Genomic DNA, 14,590 nt, shown 5'->3' on the forward strand with positions numbered 1-14,590 from the left:
ACCATGTAAGCCAATTTTGTAACGTATATATATGTTAAATTTAAGTTAATTTTAAGAAATATTATTAACCTTAAGTTAATTTTAAGTAATATTTCTATTTTGTATCATTGTGTATATGTATATCTATTAGCAATTATATTTCTTCATTTTATGTTATCTTTTATTTGAGACCCTTTTTTGTCTGTTTTATTTTGTTCTTTACAATCTTGTGCTATTTCTCTGGTACGATTTCGCGCAGCGACACGAACTGAGCCCAGAAAAGGATTTTGACGTAAGGAAAAATCTATTTCTGGGCGATTGGTTCGTGTCGCCAGCGAAATCCCGCCCTGCCCATCCCATCGCTCAAGATTGTCTGCTAACTTCAGGATGGCCACCAGAGGCGCAGCAGTCGGCAGCATGGGATGGAGTAGTAGTAGTTGCTGCCCACTCTGTGGGTCGGCTCCCCTCTAGTGGGGATTTTGTAGTGGGAGATTTCTATTGGCAAGCGGTTCGTGGTAGTGGTCTCACTCGCCATAGTGTTCATACCGACACCCTCTTGGAGGGTGAGCGAGTCAGTAGTACTGACCTTTTCTTTATTTTATTTATTCTCTGGTATGTGTTAGTACATTTACCTTGAAAATAATGGATTAAAGGATATTTCGCTGGCGACACGAACCAATCGCCCAGAAATAGATTTTTCCTTACGTCAAAATCCCTTTTTTTTCTCTCTCTCTCTCAGTTAGTGGTAGTGTAGATAATTTTTAATTGATCTATTTTTACCTTTACCTTCTAGAACTGTAAATGCCTGTTCTAAAACAGACACATAACTAAGACTTGTATTAGTCTGAATAAAAAGCACTGCTTGTTCATGAAAAGGAATTTCAGAAACATGAAAAGGAATTTCAGTAACAAGAGAAAGAGACAGAATGATGAATTTCTTAAAAGTGGTTTAGAAGACTTCTAAAAATAGATTGGTTGGTCGGGAGAGGGAAACAAGTGAGAAGTATGCTGTATGTATAACCATTTACTTATACTTTTATGGGTAATGTATTAAGCTATCTAAGCTAACTTTTAAAAGAATTTACAGTAATTTAATTTCATTTATAAGTTAGTTTAATACTTAGGGAGCATGATCAGGGTTGTATTTAGTGGTCATAATCTAGAAGTAAGCATTTACTAGCATTTTTAAAGACCATGCCAAACCTACACAAAAATTCCCCTTGTGCGAGGGGGTCTGAAAGCTAACCTCGCGTAAGTTTGGGTATTACTGTATTACTTCTACTTAAAAATCAACCGATTGGAAAATATGAGATTATTAGATTTTAACTGAAACGTTTTAAACAAACTTACCATCTCTGTGAATGGTGTGACTACAATGTGACCATCAGCATTTGAATGCGAGTGTTGTGAGGATCCAGTTGAGTCTAAGACAACCATGTGTTGGCCACCAATAACTATTTCACTTCCTACCACTTGGTAGCCACCACCAGTAAAGTTTACCTGTAGATCAAATTCAGCAAGATTAAACTATTACAACTTGAAAAATGATGAACAGGAATATCCCTCAAAACTACTTGAACAAAAAAGTAAGCAAATATGGTAGATATGAAGTGGAAGAGAATAAGTAAAACAATACATGTTGATGCACATCAAGGAATTTTGTTAACATTAAAAAGGTAAATGTTATGAAAGTCTATTGCAGGTTTTCCACTTACAATCACTCTGTATTTAATACACAGATCTTGAGGCACACAGAATTTAAAGTATATATAAAAAATTTAAAGAAAAAATTCTAATTTCCCAATAATATGATTTTTGTTTGGAAAAATAACAAATTCTCAAGTAATTTGTATTTTTCTTAGCCTACAAACCTATGCTTTCATATATGGAATTACTTGTGATTGGCACACTTGGGCTGTAACTGAATCATCTCAAAAGACAAAATGCAGTTGGGTCTGCTCCTTAAGTGAAATGTGGGTCAGCTGCTAGCAGTCAATATCCCAGCCTCCACTTGGATCAATGCGAGTCCACCCTCATAGATGTTGAGTGTCGACCCGTCTCTCTAGGCTCAAATCCGAACAAGTCACAACAGAAGTTACAGAATTCTCAATGTCCAATCTTGGAGAGAAGATGGCACCTGATGAAAACACCTCAACGCTTTGGAACAGGGTGATTCTACTCTCAGAGTCACAGTGCTGCCCCTCCAAATCCTGCAGAGGGAACTGTGACAACAGCTCTCAATCTTCTATTACCAAACAGAGAGGACCACGGCAAACTTTTTGACCTCTGGAACTTCCAGACTCAGCTTCCGAGATACTGAATGTTTCCACTCTCCTACAAGCCACAAGTCAGAGGAGGAGGAGCAGAAGAAAACCACTCATCGCCCGGTTCCAAAGCGAGGAGGTGCTGGAGCTTTTCATCATTCGAAATGCCACTGCTTCAACTCTGCCCAAGTGCCTGCATGAAAGAAATGGGGTGACCACCACTGAAGACCACACACCCTTTATCTAATGTGGGTCACTTATCTGGATTTGCGAGTCACTAAAAATTGCAGACCAAAAAGACAAATAGTACTAGTCAGCCCCAAGAAAATGACACACCTGCTAATGAACCTGTAGATGCTGTTCTCTTCTTGACAAAAGCCCTGCAAACAAAATGAAAAATATGTATATGTCTATGAAAATTTCAGTTGAATTTCCTTCAAATGTATCTAATTAACTAATGGGTTTGATACTTCTAAACACAAAATAATTTATACAAGTCTTGGAGAATTTTAGAATTTCCTAAAAAGTGCCCATTTACTGACGAAGTTGATACTCTAACATAAAAGTATCTATATATGTCAAGGAAAATTTAGTCAAATTTCCACAAGGGTATCTCATTAACATGGAAGTTCAATTATCTCTTAATATCAAAGTATCTATACATATCAAGGAAAATTCAAGCCAAATTACCTTTAAGATGCTAATTAACTGATAGGTTTTGATACTCATGATCCCTGAATAAAAAGTAAATTTTAAGGAACAAAGAAAAAAGGAAAAGAAACACTAAGGTTCCCATTCCAAATGTAGTTCCTCCTGTTCCAGGGTCTCTTCTCCATTAGGTGGACTCTGACTCCTGCTATATCAGGTGCTCCACTTCACTGGGGGAGCACGCTCACTGCTTGTCATGTTGCCTTTACAACTGATTCTGTTCTGATGTATGCCTCCCCTTCTGCAATCAGTTCTACCTCAAAGAGTGTCATCCCTTATTGAAGTTACTCTTAAGTATTGTTATCCAAGGTGGAAGAGCAACCAATCAAAGGAGGCACAGAAATTGGGGAAAACTCTGGGCAGCAATGAGACCACGCATGAATTGTCTCACTCAGCTCTCCTTCCACTAATGATAAATCTCTCTCCTCCTCTGCCCCAGCTTTAAGGAGGAGTCAAAGTCTCTCTATCTGTCTCTCTGTCTCTCTCTCTTCTCTATTCAAGACCTTTACTGGTTGGGGGGGGGGGGGTGGTGGAGTTAGGCAAGGGGCCTCACCTACTTGGTAGGCCTTGGCTGCTTCCCCTCTACCCCTACCTGTCAAAGTTGGAGGAAGATGGGAGGGAGGGCAAACCACCTGTAAGAAACTCACATGGGCCATCATATCGGACTCTCAAACTTTCCTGAAGGATGTCTAACACTTTTACATTGCTTCTAACCTCTCCACCTGCCTGGCACATATTCTCCCTCAGATGATGGCAGGGGAACAATAGCCACTGATGGAAGGTGCAATGGAGAAGAGGGAATCCCAGGATGGAGAAGGGATAAGCTCATCATAGTTTCTTTGGAAGAATATTGCCCTTCATACACCTCCTCCCTCATCTAAGGCCCAATAACAAGCAAGCCTGCCTTCCCTCACACGCTGTGCACATATTGCTCCTAAAACATTCCCAACCCCCTATCGGGGGCATAAACTTACTGTAAGGCCTACTCTCATTGCCACAATGTCTGAAATCAGGCTTACTGCAGAGATTGCTCTTGCCAGAACAATGCCTGAATTCTGACTTAATGCTTTCCTCCATCACAGACATATGCACCTAAAGCAAAGGAAAGTTGGGGGGTGGGGAATCACACATATATGTGGGTACCACAAAACACTTTGAGAAAAAACAAAGGACGCTTAACGTGATAAAAAAAAAAACCAAGGCATACAAAAGATATGCATGGCTCTCACCCTTTTGCAAAAGAACACTGACCAGCACTCCAAAAGGCACACTAAACAAGAAACACATGTGGGTGCCACACTATCACTCACTATGAACAAAGGTGACTGCCACATGTTTTGTCCTTCTCACAACAGGTATGCACATAACTACTCTCTTTCAGAAAAAAGGCCAAGAAAGATCCATAAGGCTCACAAAACTATACACTGTAATACTGGAGGAGAGAAAGATCTACAGGCAGCAATCCTGACAGAAAAACATTACAGGCATACACACCCTATGAATACAAAGATAGCTTAATATAAAAATGGGAGATAACTCAGTGAACGTGCTAAAGTGGACATGGCTGCAAGCACAATGGAAGAGTAATGCCACCTCAGGTCATAGTCAACTGTAGGCCTATTCGATAGCATTTTGTTTTTCAAGGTGATTCAGTGACAGTCGAAGCACACCCAGGGTGAGTAATGTAATTCCATCTATGAAAGCATTCACATTGGGAAAACCAGTATTTTACCATTTTAAGAACTTGAAACATACCAGAGGCATCTCTAATTGAAAATGTGCATTTCCGGAATTTTCAGAAGTGACCACTGTAGCAGTATCTTCCTCATTAAGACTTTCTTCCTTAATTGCTAAAGGGGAGCGTGTGCGGATGACTGACCCTTCATTTGCAAGGAAACTTCCTTCACTTTCTAATACCACAGTCTGACTATCACTGGAATTAATGGCATCAGATTCCAAAGTAGTAACATCCACTGACTTTCTTTTGGATATTTGATTTTTTTTGGCTAATGTTTCTGTTAGTCCATAACAACAGTAATTATCATAATCTAAATCTGACTGATCTGGCACCTCAATTTTAATGTCCTTTTTTACTTTATATCCTTTGGCTTCCCCAGTAGCACTGGCAGTAGAATCTTGATCTTTTAACCTTTGCAGTCGACGCCACACTGTTGTTTTTGCCACCTGTAATTATTCAGTTTCATTAGTAACATCATAAACAAAAATATTAATATATTGTATTTTACTTAAGGGAAAATGAAAATCAACAATTATACATAAGCTTTTCCTTGTGTAAGTCCTTCTAAGAAGTTTTCCATCAAAAAATTACATTTTTATAAGAAAATAATGTTTTATATATATTTACCAAGTAGCAATTACATAGGTATGGATCCCTAACCTATGGCAGATTAAAATTCAAAATTCAAGCTTCAGCGCTTCTTTCATTTGTGTGTAGGTGAGTATATACAAAACATTATCATAAAAATGTAATTTTTGTATATGTACCTTACCAAGTAATTACATAGCTGATTCCACATTGCAAGGTAGTGGGAAAAGCATAGACATACCTATTGCAAAGCATTATTAGTAGTAATGATTTTGAAAATTGAAAATTTGCTAGCATTACAACAGATTCCTATTTATTTCATTACCTGTTGAGAGAGCTGCTGCAGGTGGTTACTGCCTCTGTTCAGAGCTTCTCTCAACTAGTAGTGGGCGAGGCAGTAGAGCCAAGGGTCGCTCCTACCTCAGTAGGAACTTTGCAGTGGAGGAAGTACACTGTATGCTAACAAAGTTTAAAAGTTGCCCTTGGTCTGGGTGAGACCAGAAAAATACAAATGAAGATAATCACCTAAACCACAGAATTAAAAAACCACCAATGCCCAAACAATTAAAATTATGAACTGGAGGGTACACCAGGTACCTTGTACCTCCAGACTGCCCAAAAACACAAAACCTTCATTCAGGGTGAGTGGATAGGATAGGAATAAAGAGTTTCCTATGCTTCCATCCCCAACACCATGCCAGCCACAGATAAAAGTCCTAACGTATTGCAATTTTTGAACACCGTCTCTATGTCCTTGAGGTAATGCGAGGTGAACACGGACTTACATCTCCAGATGGTCAACTGCAAAATCGAGAAGATGGCTATATGTCTAAAGGCTGGGGAAGTCGCAACTGCCCTGACTTCATGAGGCTTTAGAACAGGAAAGTTGTCCTCTCCAATCTGAGTGTGCACTTCTGAAATCAACTCTCAGAAAAAATGATATGGCATTTTTCAAAAGAGGGCACACTGGGCTTTTCACAGTGCACCAAAGTTGGTTTGAAGGTTCTCTTATCTTCTCTGTCCTGTGCAGGAATTGTCTTAAAGATCTTACTGGACACAGGAGGCTATCTTCTTCTTCTGGACCCAATATGTCTGCAAGATTTTTAATAATAAAGAAGCAAGGCCAAGGTTTAGATGGGTCCTCGTTCTTCGCAAAAAAGTTAAGGGACAATGAGCAAACTGTGTCTCCTTGCATATAACCCACTTTCTTGTCCATTGACTGTAACTCACTGATGCATTTGGCTGTTGCCAGGCCTACTAGGAAAAGTGTTTTCTTAGTAAGATTCCTAAATGAAGCATTTCGAAGTGGTTCAAAGTGGGAACTTGAAAGCCACTTGAGTATTACATCAAAGTTCCAGGCTAATTGGGTAGATTTTCTTGATTTTCAGTGTTAAACAATTTAATAAGGTAGGTGATGTCTAACCCTCTATGAACTATGCATCGATCTACATCCTCTAATTGTAGAGGTCAATAGTTTCCTAACTGATTTTAGGAACAATAGAAAATTGGCTATTTTGGTCACAATTGTCTCAGAAGAAGAGATGTTATAGCGGCTGCACCATCCTCTGAAGACTGCCCATTTTGACTGATGGAGTTCAGTAGAAGATCTTTACCTGCACTTCACAACTGCCTCTGCAGCCTAGCACGAAAAGCCTTTTGTTCGGATGTGGCGCTTGAGTCTGAACCCTGTCAGGCCCAGAGCGGACAACCCTTGATGGAATCTTTGAAAATGGGGTTGTTTAAGCAACCGTCATTTTTGTGAAAGTAGCCTTGGGTAATCCACTAATAGGTGAACAAGATCTGGAAACTCTTCTTTGTTTGGCCAGAAGGGGGCGATCAGAGTCATGAAGGTTCCTTAGTGGGTCGATAACTTGGTGACTTTTCTGATCATCACGAAGGGGAGAAAGGCGTAAACATCTAGACCTGTCCAATCTAGTAGCATGGCATTTATTGCCCATGCTTGAGGGTCCAGCACCAGAGAGCAGAAGAAAGGAAGTCTGTGGTTCCTCAATATAACAAATATATCTATGGATAGTTTCCCCCATAACTTCCATAGATCATTTCAAACAGGTCCAGCATCCGCTCAGCCAGAATAACCTGCTTGGTCTGTTACCAGGTCAGAGGTGTCTGAGTAAAATTGAAGGTCTGGGTTCACTGTCAAAAGAGACTGTCAGAAGAGTCTTCTTTCATATGACCATTACTGCATATCCTCTCTGATTTCATTCATTATTAGGAATGTAAATGAATCTGGTACAGACTTTCTGCACCAGTTTGCTCTTAGGAAGAAAGTGCAGGGGTCTCATGTGCAAACTTCCTAGCGTCATAAACAGCTCTACCGATGCTATAGTTCCTAGGAGACATCCATTGTACTGCTGAACAGGCAGGAGAGTCCAGAAAATGATGTACCATCTGCAGACAATTTTCTATTCTTTTGGGTGACAGAGAAACCCAAAATATCTGAGAGTTCAAGATCGTCCCCAAATAGGGAATCTCCTAGCTTGGTGTCCAGAGTGATTTCTCTTTGTTGATTAGAATACCCAACTCCTTCATCAGGTGAAGCATCTTGTTCAAGTCCTCTTCATTTGTATCCAGAAGATCAAGCCAATTTCATAAGGGAGCTAAAACTCGGGTAAATACTTGCGGTGCTGTCAAGAGGCCGAAGCAGAGTGCCAAAAATTGTAGTACTCTGCTCTGGAAGGCAAAGCGAAGGAACTGCGAGTGTGGATGTTTGGGGATGTGGAAATATGCATCTTTCAGTCCCCCTGATGAATTGAAAACACAACTGAACAGACTGTTTCCATGTGAAACTTCGTCTACAGAACACACGCATTCAGCGCACTTACGGCCAGAACGGGCCTCCAACCCCCCGAGGCTTTCAGGGCCATTAAGAGATAGTTGTAAAAGCCTTGTGAAAGAATATCTATGACCTCTTCCACTGCTTCCTTGAAGAGAGGAGTCTCTACTTCCTGTGAGAGAGCCACAAACTTTGTGGAACTTCTGAGTATGCTGTCAAGATGATCAACGACATAACTAGGGAAGAGGTCTTTAAAAAAGGGATTATGTATCTTTCCTGAGTACCCTGACTACCCAAGGCTCTGTTCCTCTTCTCTTCCACTCCTTCCAAAAGGGTAGAGGTCTCACTCCTACCTGGGCACAGAGGACTATGTTCTCATTTCTTAGGGTTGGACTTGAAAGATGACTTCCTAATGCACTTTGTAGGAGGCTGGAGGTTGGTTCTCAGTCTTGAAGCCATTTTCTGTTTACCCCAACAAAAGGGCTGCATCTGCAACAGGGAAAAGGAGGAAGCAGAAGTCAAAGGAGCAGTTTGTCTTGGTCATCTGGTGGATTGTGCAGGCAAATCCATTGTAGACTTCTTGAAGTAGTAGTTCCACTGTGGCTTGCATAAAAAAAGTGTGCCTTATCTAAAGGCACAAAAAGGAGAGCTGACTTCTGGGTTGGTGATGTACTTCTTTTGACATGAACAAACGCCAGAGCTCCCTATTTTTTAGATCCCATTGAGAGAGAGAGAGAGAGAGAGAGAGAGAGAGAGAGAGAGAGAGAGAGAGAGAGAGAGAGAGAGAGAGAGAGAGAGAGATGCAAGCTCTGCTGAACAGTCTCTGACAGCTCTGTCAGCACAACAGTACACTTAACCAGTCCTCAACCTATAGCTTGGCAATCTTCCATCTTCCTAGCTAAGGCTCCAATAGCCCAATCCAAAAAGCTAAAGATTTTGAACACCTTAAAAATGTTTTTAATAAAGTGATCAAGTTCCAATGAGGAACACATAACCTTCACAAAGGAGAAGGATGACCTCCTGTTAGGGTCTACTAGAGCAAAGAAGTCCCCCTGGGAGGAAGCAGCCACTCCCAGAGAAGGAGTTTCACCTGTTGTGCAGAAGATCTATTTCATTTTCATGAGTTTGTTAGGAGGGAAAGGAAAAGAAGCTTTGCCTTGTTCCCTTTTGGAAGTAAGTCAGTCATGTATCTCACACAGAGATTTCTTGGAAGCAGAGGAAAGGATTAATTTAGGCAGTTTTGCACCTTTTGTTGTGTGCTTCCTCATCAGAAAGATAGATGGTAGAGATGTAGGCGTAGCTGGAATGAAGAAGTCTGGGAAAGTGTCAAGGCAGTCCTCGGTTATCAGTGGACTCAGTTAATGGCGATAAAGTTTTATGGTGCTTGTCTAGCGCCATAAAATCAGCAATGCATGGGACCATAACAGGACGAGTTTCAGTTAGGCGCATAAGGCGCCAATAATAGAGTTATGGCACCATAACATACCTAACAGATGATAGAGTTTTGGTTAGGCACATAAGGTGCCGATAATAGTTATCAGTGACATTAACCACTTAAGTTTCGGTTAATGGCGGTTTTCGCTTATCAGCACCCCACCGAGAATGAAAGCCCCACCGATAAACGGGGACTGCCTGTACTTCAAAAGAGAGGAATAAGCAGTGTAAGGAGTAGAGTTTTTCACTACCTCTTCCTCTTCTTCTTATGATGAAATCAGCGACAAATTCTTATCCATGGAGGAAGGGAGAGTTGCTTTCTTTAGAAAACCCATAAGCTCTGCTAATTGATGAAGAGGAACTAACATGCTTTCTTCTTGTGCTTGAGAAAGTGAAGGGGAATCAGTAGAGTCCGTCCGTCATCAGGAGATAAGAGGCGGGCACTCAACAGATGTCTGTGGGTGCTTAGCAGCTGGCGTCAGTCAATCAGAGGTAGTAGGCAAGAGTCTGGAAGGTGGTGCTGGGTGCTCAAAGCTGGTCGCTGAATGCTCATAATTAAAAGTCTTTTGTGAGAAGTTGGCCATTTGGCACTCTTTCTCTTCGATAAACGGCCGCTTCCGGCAGTTGTGGGAAAACTCTGGGTGATCAACAGTCTTCGCGAGAAGGAGACAAATATTGCTCCTGAGAGCTATAGGAAGGTTGTGGGCTGACATCTCTGTACCTCTTAGTGGCAACAGGAGAAGAAACTTCAGGTTCTCCATGTCTCTTAAGATGGAGCGACGAAGTAGGATACAGGTACAAGCATTTCTTAGTAGCAGTGGGTGAATCTGAGTCAGGAGAAACTTGTTGCACAGAAATGCCTTTCGAACAGCATTTTGTCAAGTCCTGAAGGCACCCAGGCTAGACAGAGGGAGTGACTGCCTGTGGGCAAACCCCATCAATCTCCCTTAGACCTCTGGTATGTCTTCTCCCTGGTGTGGGGGAGCAGGACAGTGATCTTTGTCTAAGAACCTGGTGGGATGGACAGCCACCTCTTCTACATTCACTGTACAGTAGTACCTCGAGATACGAAAGGCTCTACTTACGAAAAACTCGAGATACAAAAGCCAATGCGAAAAATTTTACTGCTCTACATACGAAAAGTTTTCAAGATACGAAAGGTTGTTGCTGTAAATTCCCGAGATTCGCCCGGACCACCGAGAACAATTTTAAAACTCCCGCGCCGCCAACTGAGTAAACTCGCCACCATGCTCCCGCTCTCCCATTGGTTCCTGATGCTAGTCACCCCATAAGGTCCTGCTCTCCTATTGGTCAGCCTCTACCCCTTGTGCTTTAAGTATTCTATTGGTAAAAGGTTGCTGTAAATTGAAAAACTTATTCATGCAATACATTTAATAAAAAAAAACATTAGGTAAAGATAGAATAAAGAATAGAAATGAATTGTTATTATACTGTTTGGTAGTTTCAGTAGTTGAAGAGAGATAATGAAAATTTATGGCTTACTGTGTAAAAGTGATTGCTTGGCGATCGTTCGATACTCGTAAGTGCTGGATGTAAACAGATGTTTGGAAGCTTTTTTTTGTTTGTTTATTATAGTTAATGGTCACTTAATAATTATTTGAAATGAGTACATGCAATACATTTAATAAAAAAATTGTGAATTAGATATCATAAAATATAAAATAAATCAGACTGTCAACAAATACGTAATTTTTAGAATTCTTCTTCTTTTTTATTATTACGTAACGTATACGTATGTTTCATTATAGCTGTCAGTAACTCGGTATCTCCATTAGGTAGAGATAGAATAAAGAATAGAAATTAATGGTTATTATACTGTTTGGTGGTTTCATTAGTTGAAGAGAGATACTAATGACAATTTATGGCTTACTGTGTGCTAGGAAAAATGATTGCTTGGCGCTCGTTCCATTCTCGTAAGACGGGTAAGAGCTGAATGTAAACAATCGATTGGAAGGTTTGTTTTTTGTTTGTTTGTGTATTATAGTTAATGATTAATTAATAATTATTTGAAATGAGTACATACTGATTATTTATACATTTTATTGGCATATTTTAAGCTTTTAGCTATTAGGTTTAGATGTCAGAATCATAGACTAGGCTACAGTAGCAACCCTAACATAGGCTAGGCTTATTGCCAAGGGACATATGCTAAAGTCCTAATATATGCAGTAAAAATGGGGTTGAACATTGCATGCAGTTGAATATTACTCAAGTATGTACAGTATTTTGCCTTTTTGGAGTTATATTTCTTCCGTCGTAACCCTAGAACATGTGTTTTAGGCCTGGAAATGTAATTTACTGGGGTGTTTTTGGAGGGCTTAGAACGGATTAGCCATTTTACATGTAAAATGTGTTCCAAGATACGAAAAAATCATGATACGAAGGCCGTCTCTGAACGGATTAATTTTGTATCTCGAGGTACCACTGTACTTTCACTAATCACTGCACTTTTCTCCATTAGAGTTCTAACTGCAGACCGTATTTCAATCAGGGTGTTAGATAGAAAACCGGACTTTCTATCAAACCTTGATTTGAGGCTGGCAATGGCTTGCAGGGCGGAATCATGGGAATCTGGATTTGAAGAAGGTGGTAAAGTAGAAGCGCTCATGATGGGAGAAACAGTGGCAAATCTAGAAATCTTTAATGGGGAGCACTTTGTATTTTTTATATAGCCTATATGTAACATGTACAGTGGCTCCTTGTTTGTCAAATGTTTCTTATGTCGAACATTATGATTTTTGAACACAATTTTCAAGAAAATTTTGTATCATTTGTCGAACAAATGCTCGTACTTTGAACTGACAGATTATCTTGTTTATAAATACTTGAATTCGATGGCCTACTTCATCCTACAAGAAAAACTGTATTAACATGGTTTTTCATCTACAGGCAGTCCCCGGGTTACGACGGGGGTTCCGTTCTTGAGACGCGTCGTAAGCCGAAAATCGTCGTAAGCCGGAACGACGCTTGGAAATATGTCTTAAACTAATAAAAAGTTATAAAAACATTACTTGTAATCCTTTGGTTACACTACATGTTGTTTCCTGTAGTTTTATGTACAACCTGGAGTTATTTTCATAAAAGAATGCTGGTTCTTGAAGGTAAAAACTATTGTAATCCTCTGGTGACACTACATTCTTGAAGTTTTATGTACAACCTGGAGTGATTTTGCAAAATCTTGAGGGCTACAAGAACAGCTGATTACTATTTATGTATCATATAGACTAATTAAAGTAAATGTATCTTTAAATAGGCTTATATATTAGTATCAACAAAACATTTCCTGCCATGAGTCAGAGGCCGTTTAATGAAACGAACACTTCTCTGTCCTATCTGTTCAGAAAATAAACGTTACGTCAATCCCCGAGACCATTGTTGCCAAAGCGTCTCTCTCTCTCTCTCTCTCTCTCTCTCTCTCTCTCTCTCTCTCTCTCTCTCTCTCTGATCAAATTACATTGGAAACTTGACATACGATTGCCCTAATATACGAATGTTTTGAGATATAACAGAAAATTTGCGAAAATACAAGCTTTGATATACAACGAAATATTTGAGATACGATTTTGCGATGAGTGTTAGTTGTAATAGGCGACCGATAAATGGCGTTCAGTCTGTTTGTTTGTTGGTGCTGCATGTTAACACGTCGTTGTTTAGTTCGTTGTATTTGCGCCTATTTTTCGTGTTATTTTGTCTATTTTATTATTAACCATGGGTCTCAAAGCTAAAGACAAAGCAGGTGATAAGAAAAAACCCAAGAAAATTATTTCGATGGAAGCAAAACATGAAATTATAGCAAAGCATGAACGTGGCGTTCGTATCGTCGATTTGGCAAACGAGTATGGTCGAAATCCTTCTACAATATCCACGATCATCAAGCAGAAGGAAGCTATAAAAACCCCCGAGACCATTGTTGCCAAAGCGTCTCCTCTCTCTCTCTCTCTCTCGCTCTCTTCTCTCTCTCTCCTCTCTCTCTCTCTCTCTCTCTGATCAAATTACGTACTGGATAATGTCTCTCTTTGGATACTTCGATTTTGCCAAATATTGAGGGCTACAAGAACAGTTGATTACTATTTACGTATCATATAGACTAATTAAAGTAAAACGTATCTTTAAATAGGCTTATATTATTAGTATCAACAAAACATTTACTGGCATGAGTCAGAGGCCGTTTAACGAAATCGAACACTTCTCTGTCCTTAACTCGGAGCGTCGGAAGACGCCTCTCTCTCTCTCTCTCTCTCTCTCTCTCTCTCTCTCTCTCTCTCTCTCTCTGATCAAATTACTGGATAATGTCTCTCTTTGGATACTTGGAATTTGCGTTGTAATCTAACCAGAAACTTCGTTTTGTTATTATTACTGGAAACAAGCAATGATTTTTTCATTATTTGCGCTTTTGGACTGTTATATGTAAACTAGTATGTATTCATTCACTCGGAAACTAGTTCCGCATATGAGGCGTCACTAAAAAACATAGAAAAATACAACATAAAAAGTGTCGAAAATCATCATAATCTCAAAATTTTTGTTGTAATCTAACCAGAAACTTATTTTTATTAATATACTGTGCTAAACTATAAAGGATTTTTATCATAGTATGCGTTTTTTAAAAGCGTCGTTAACTCGGAGCGTCGGAAGCGTCAGCGTCGTAACCTCGGAACAAGCGTCGTAACCCAGGACGGATTTTTCCATTGAATATTTAAGAAAAAGCGTCGTAACCTCGGAACGTCGTAAGCCGGAACCGTCGTAACCCGGGGACCGCCTGTACATTATAGTTTAATAATAACCGTATTCGACAAAATAATTAAAGAATAACGTATTTCAATATAAAACTTAGCATAGAAGATGTACAAAATTGTATGCTGACATCATGCACAGCTGACTTGAGACTGAACGAGGGAGCGTTGATATGTTGAGAAGAGAAAAATAAGAGAGCGTTAAAATATTGCTGCATGTATGTAAAAGAAATAACAATTTGCATAAAAAAGGGGAATTTCACAATAAATTTAACATAATGATAAAATATGGAAACAATCAGATGCAATAGAGAAACAATAGAAAAGTCTT

The 14,590-nt window shown here is 39.7% G+C and overlaps 1 protein-coding gene and 1 long non-coding RNA gene across 2 annotated transcripts in view; one reads left to right on the forward strand and one right to left on the reverse strand.

Annotated features, from left to right (window-relative positions):
• LOC135213279 (uncharacterized) overlaps positions 1–14,590 on the reverse strand; it is a 79,428-nt gene that overhangs the window by 16,674 nt on the left and 48,164 nt on the right. Inside the window, exons 4-5 of the mRNA XM_064247260.1 lie at positions 4,707–5,135; positions 1,330–1,479 (exon numbers count right to left, since the gene is read on the reverse strand). Of these exons, the coding sequence (XP_064103330.1) occupies positions 1,330–1,479; positions 4,707–5,135 (579 nt within the window). The remainder of the gene's footprint in view (positions 1–1,329; positions 1,480–4,706; positions 5,136–14,590) is intronic.
• On the forward strand, positions 11,430–12,966 carry LOC135212989 (uncharacterized). Its single transcript, XR_010314051.1, has 3 exons — positions 11,430–11,480; positions 11,988–12,112; positions 12,416–12,966. It is a non-coding gene; the product is annotated as an uncharacterized LOC135212989 (long non-coding RNA).

The sequence above is a fragment of the Macrobrachium nipponense genome, chromosome 42 (assembly GCF_015104395.2).
Source record: "Macrobrachium nipponense isolate FS-2020 chromosome 42, ASM1510439v2, whole genome shotgun sequence".
NCBI classification, from domain to species: Eukaryota; Metazoa; Arthropoda; class Malacostraca; order Decapoda; family Palaemonidae; genus Macrobrachium; species Macrobrachium nipponense.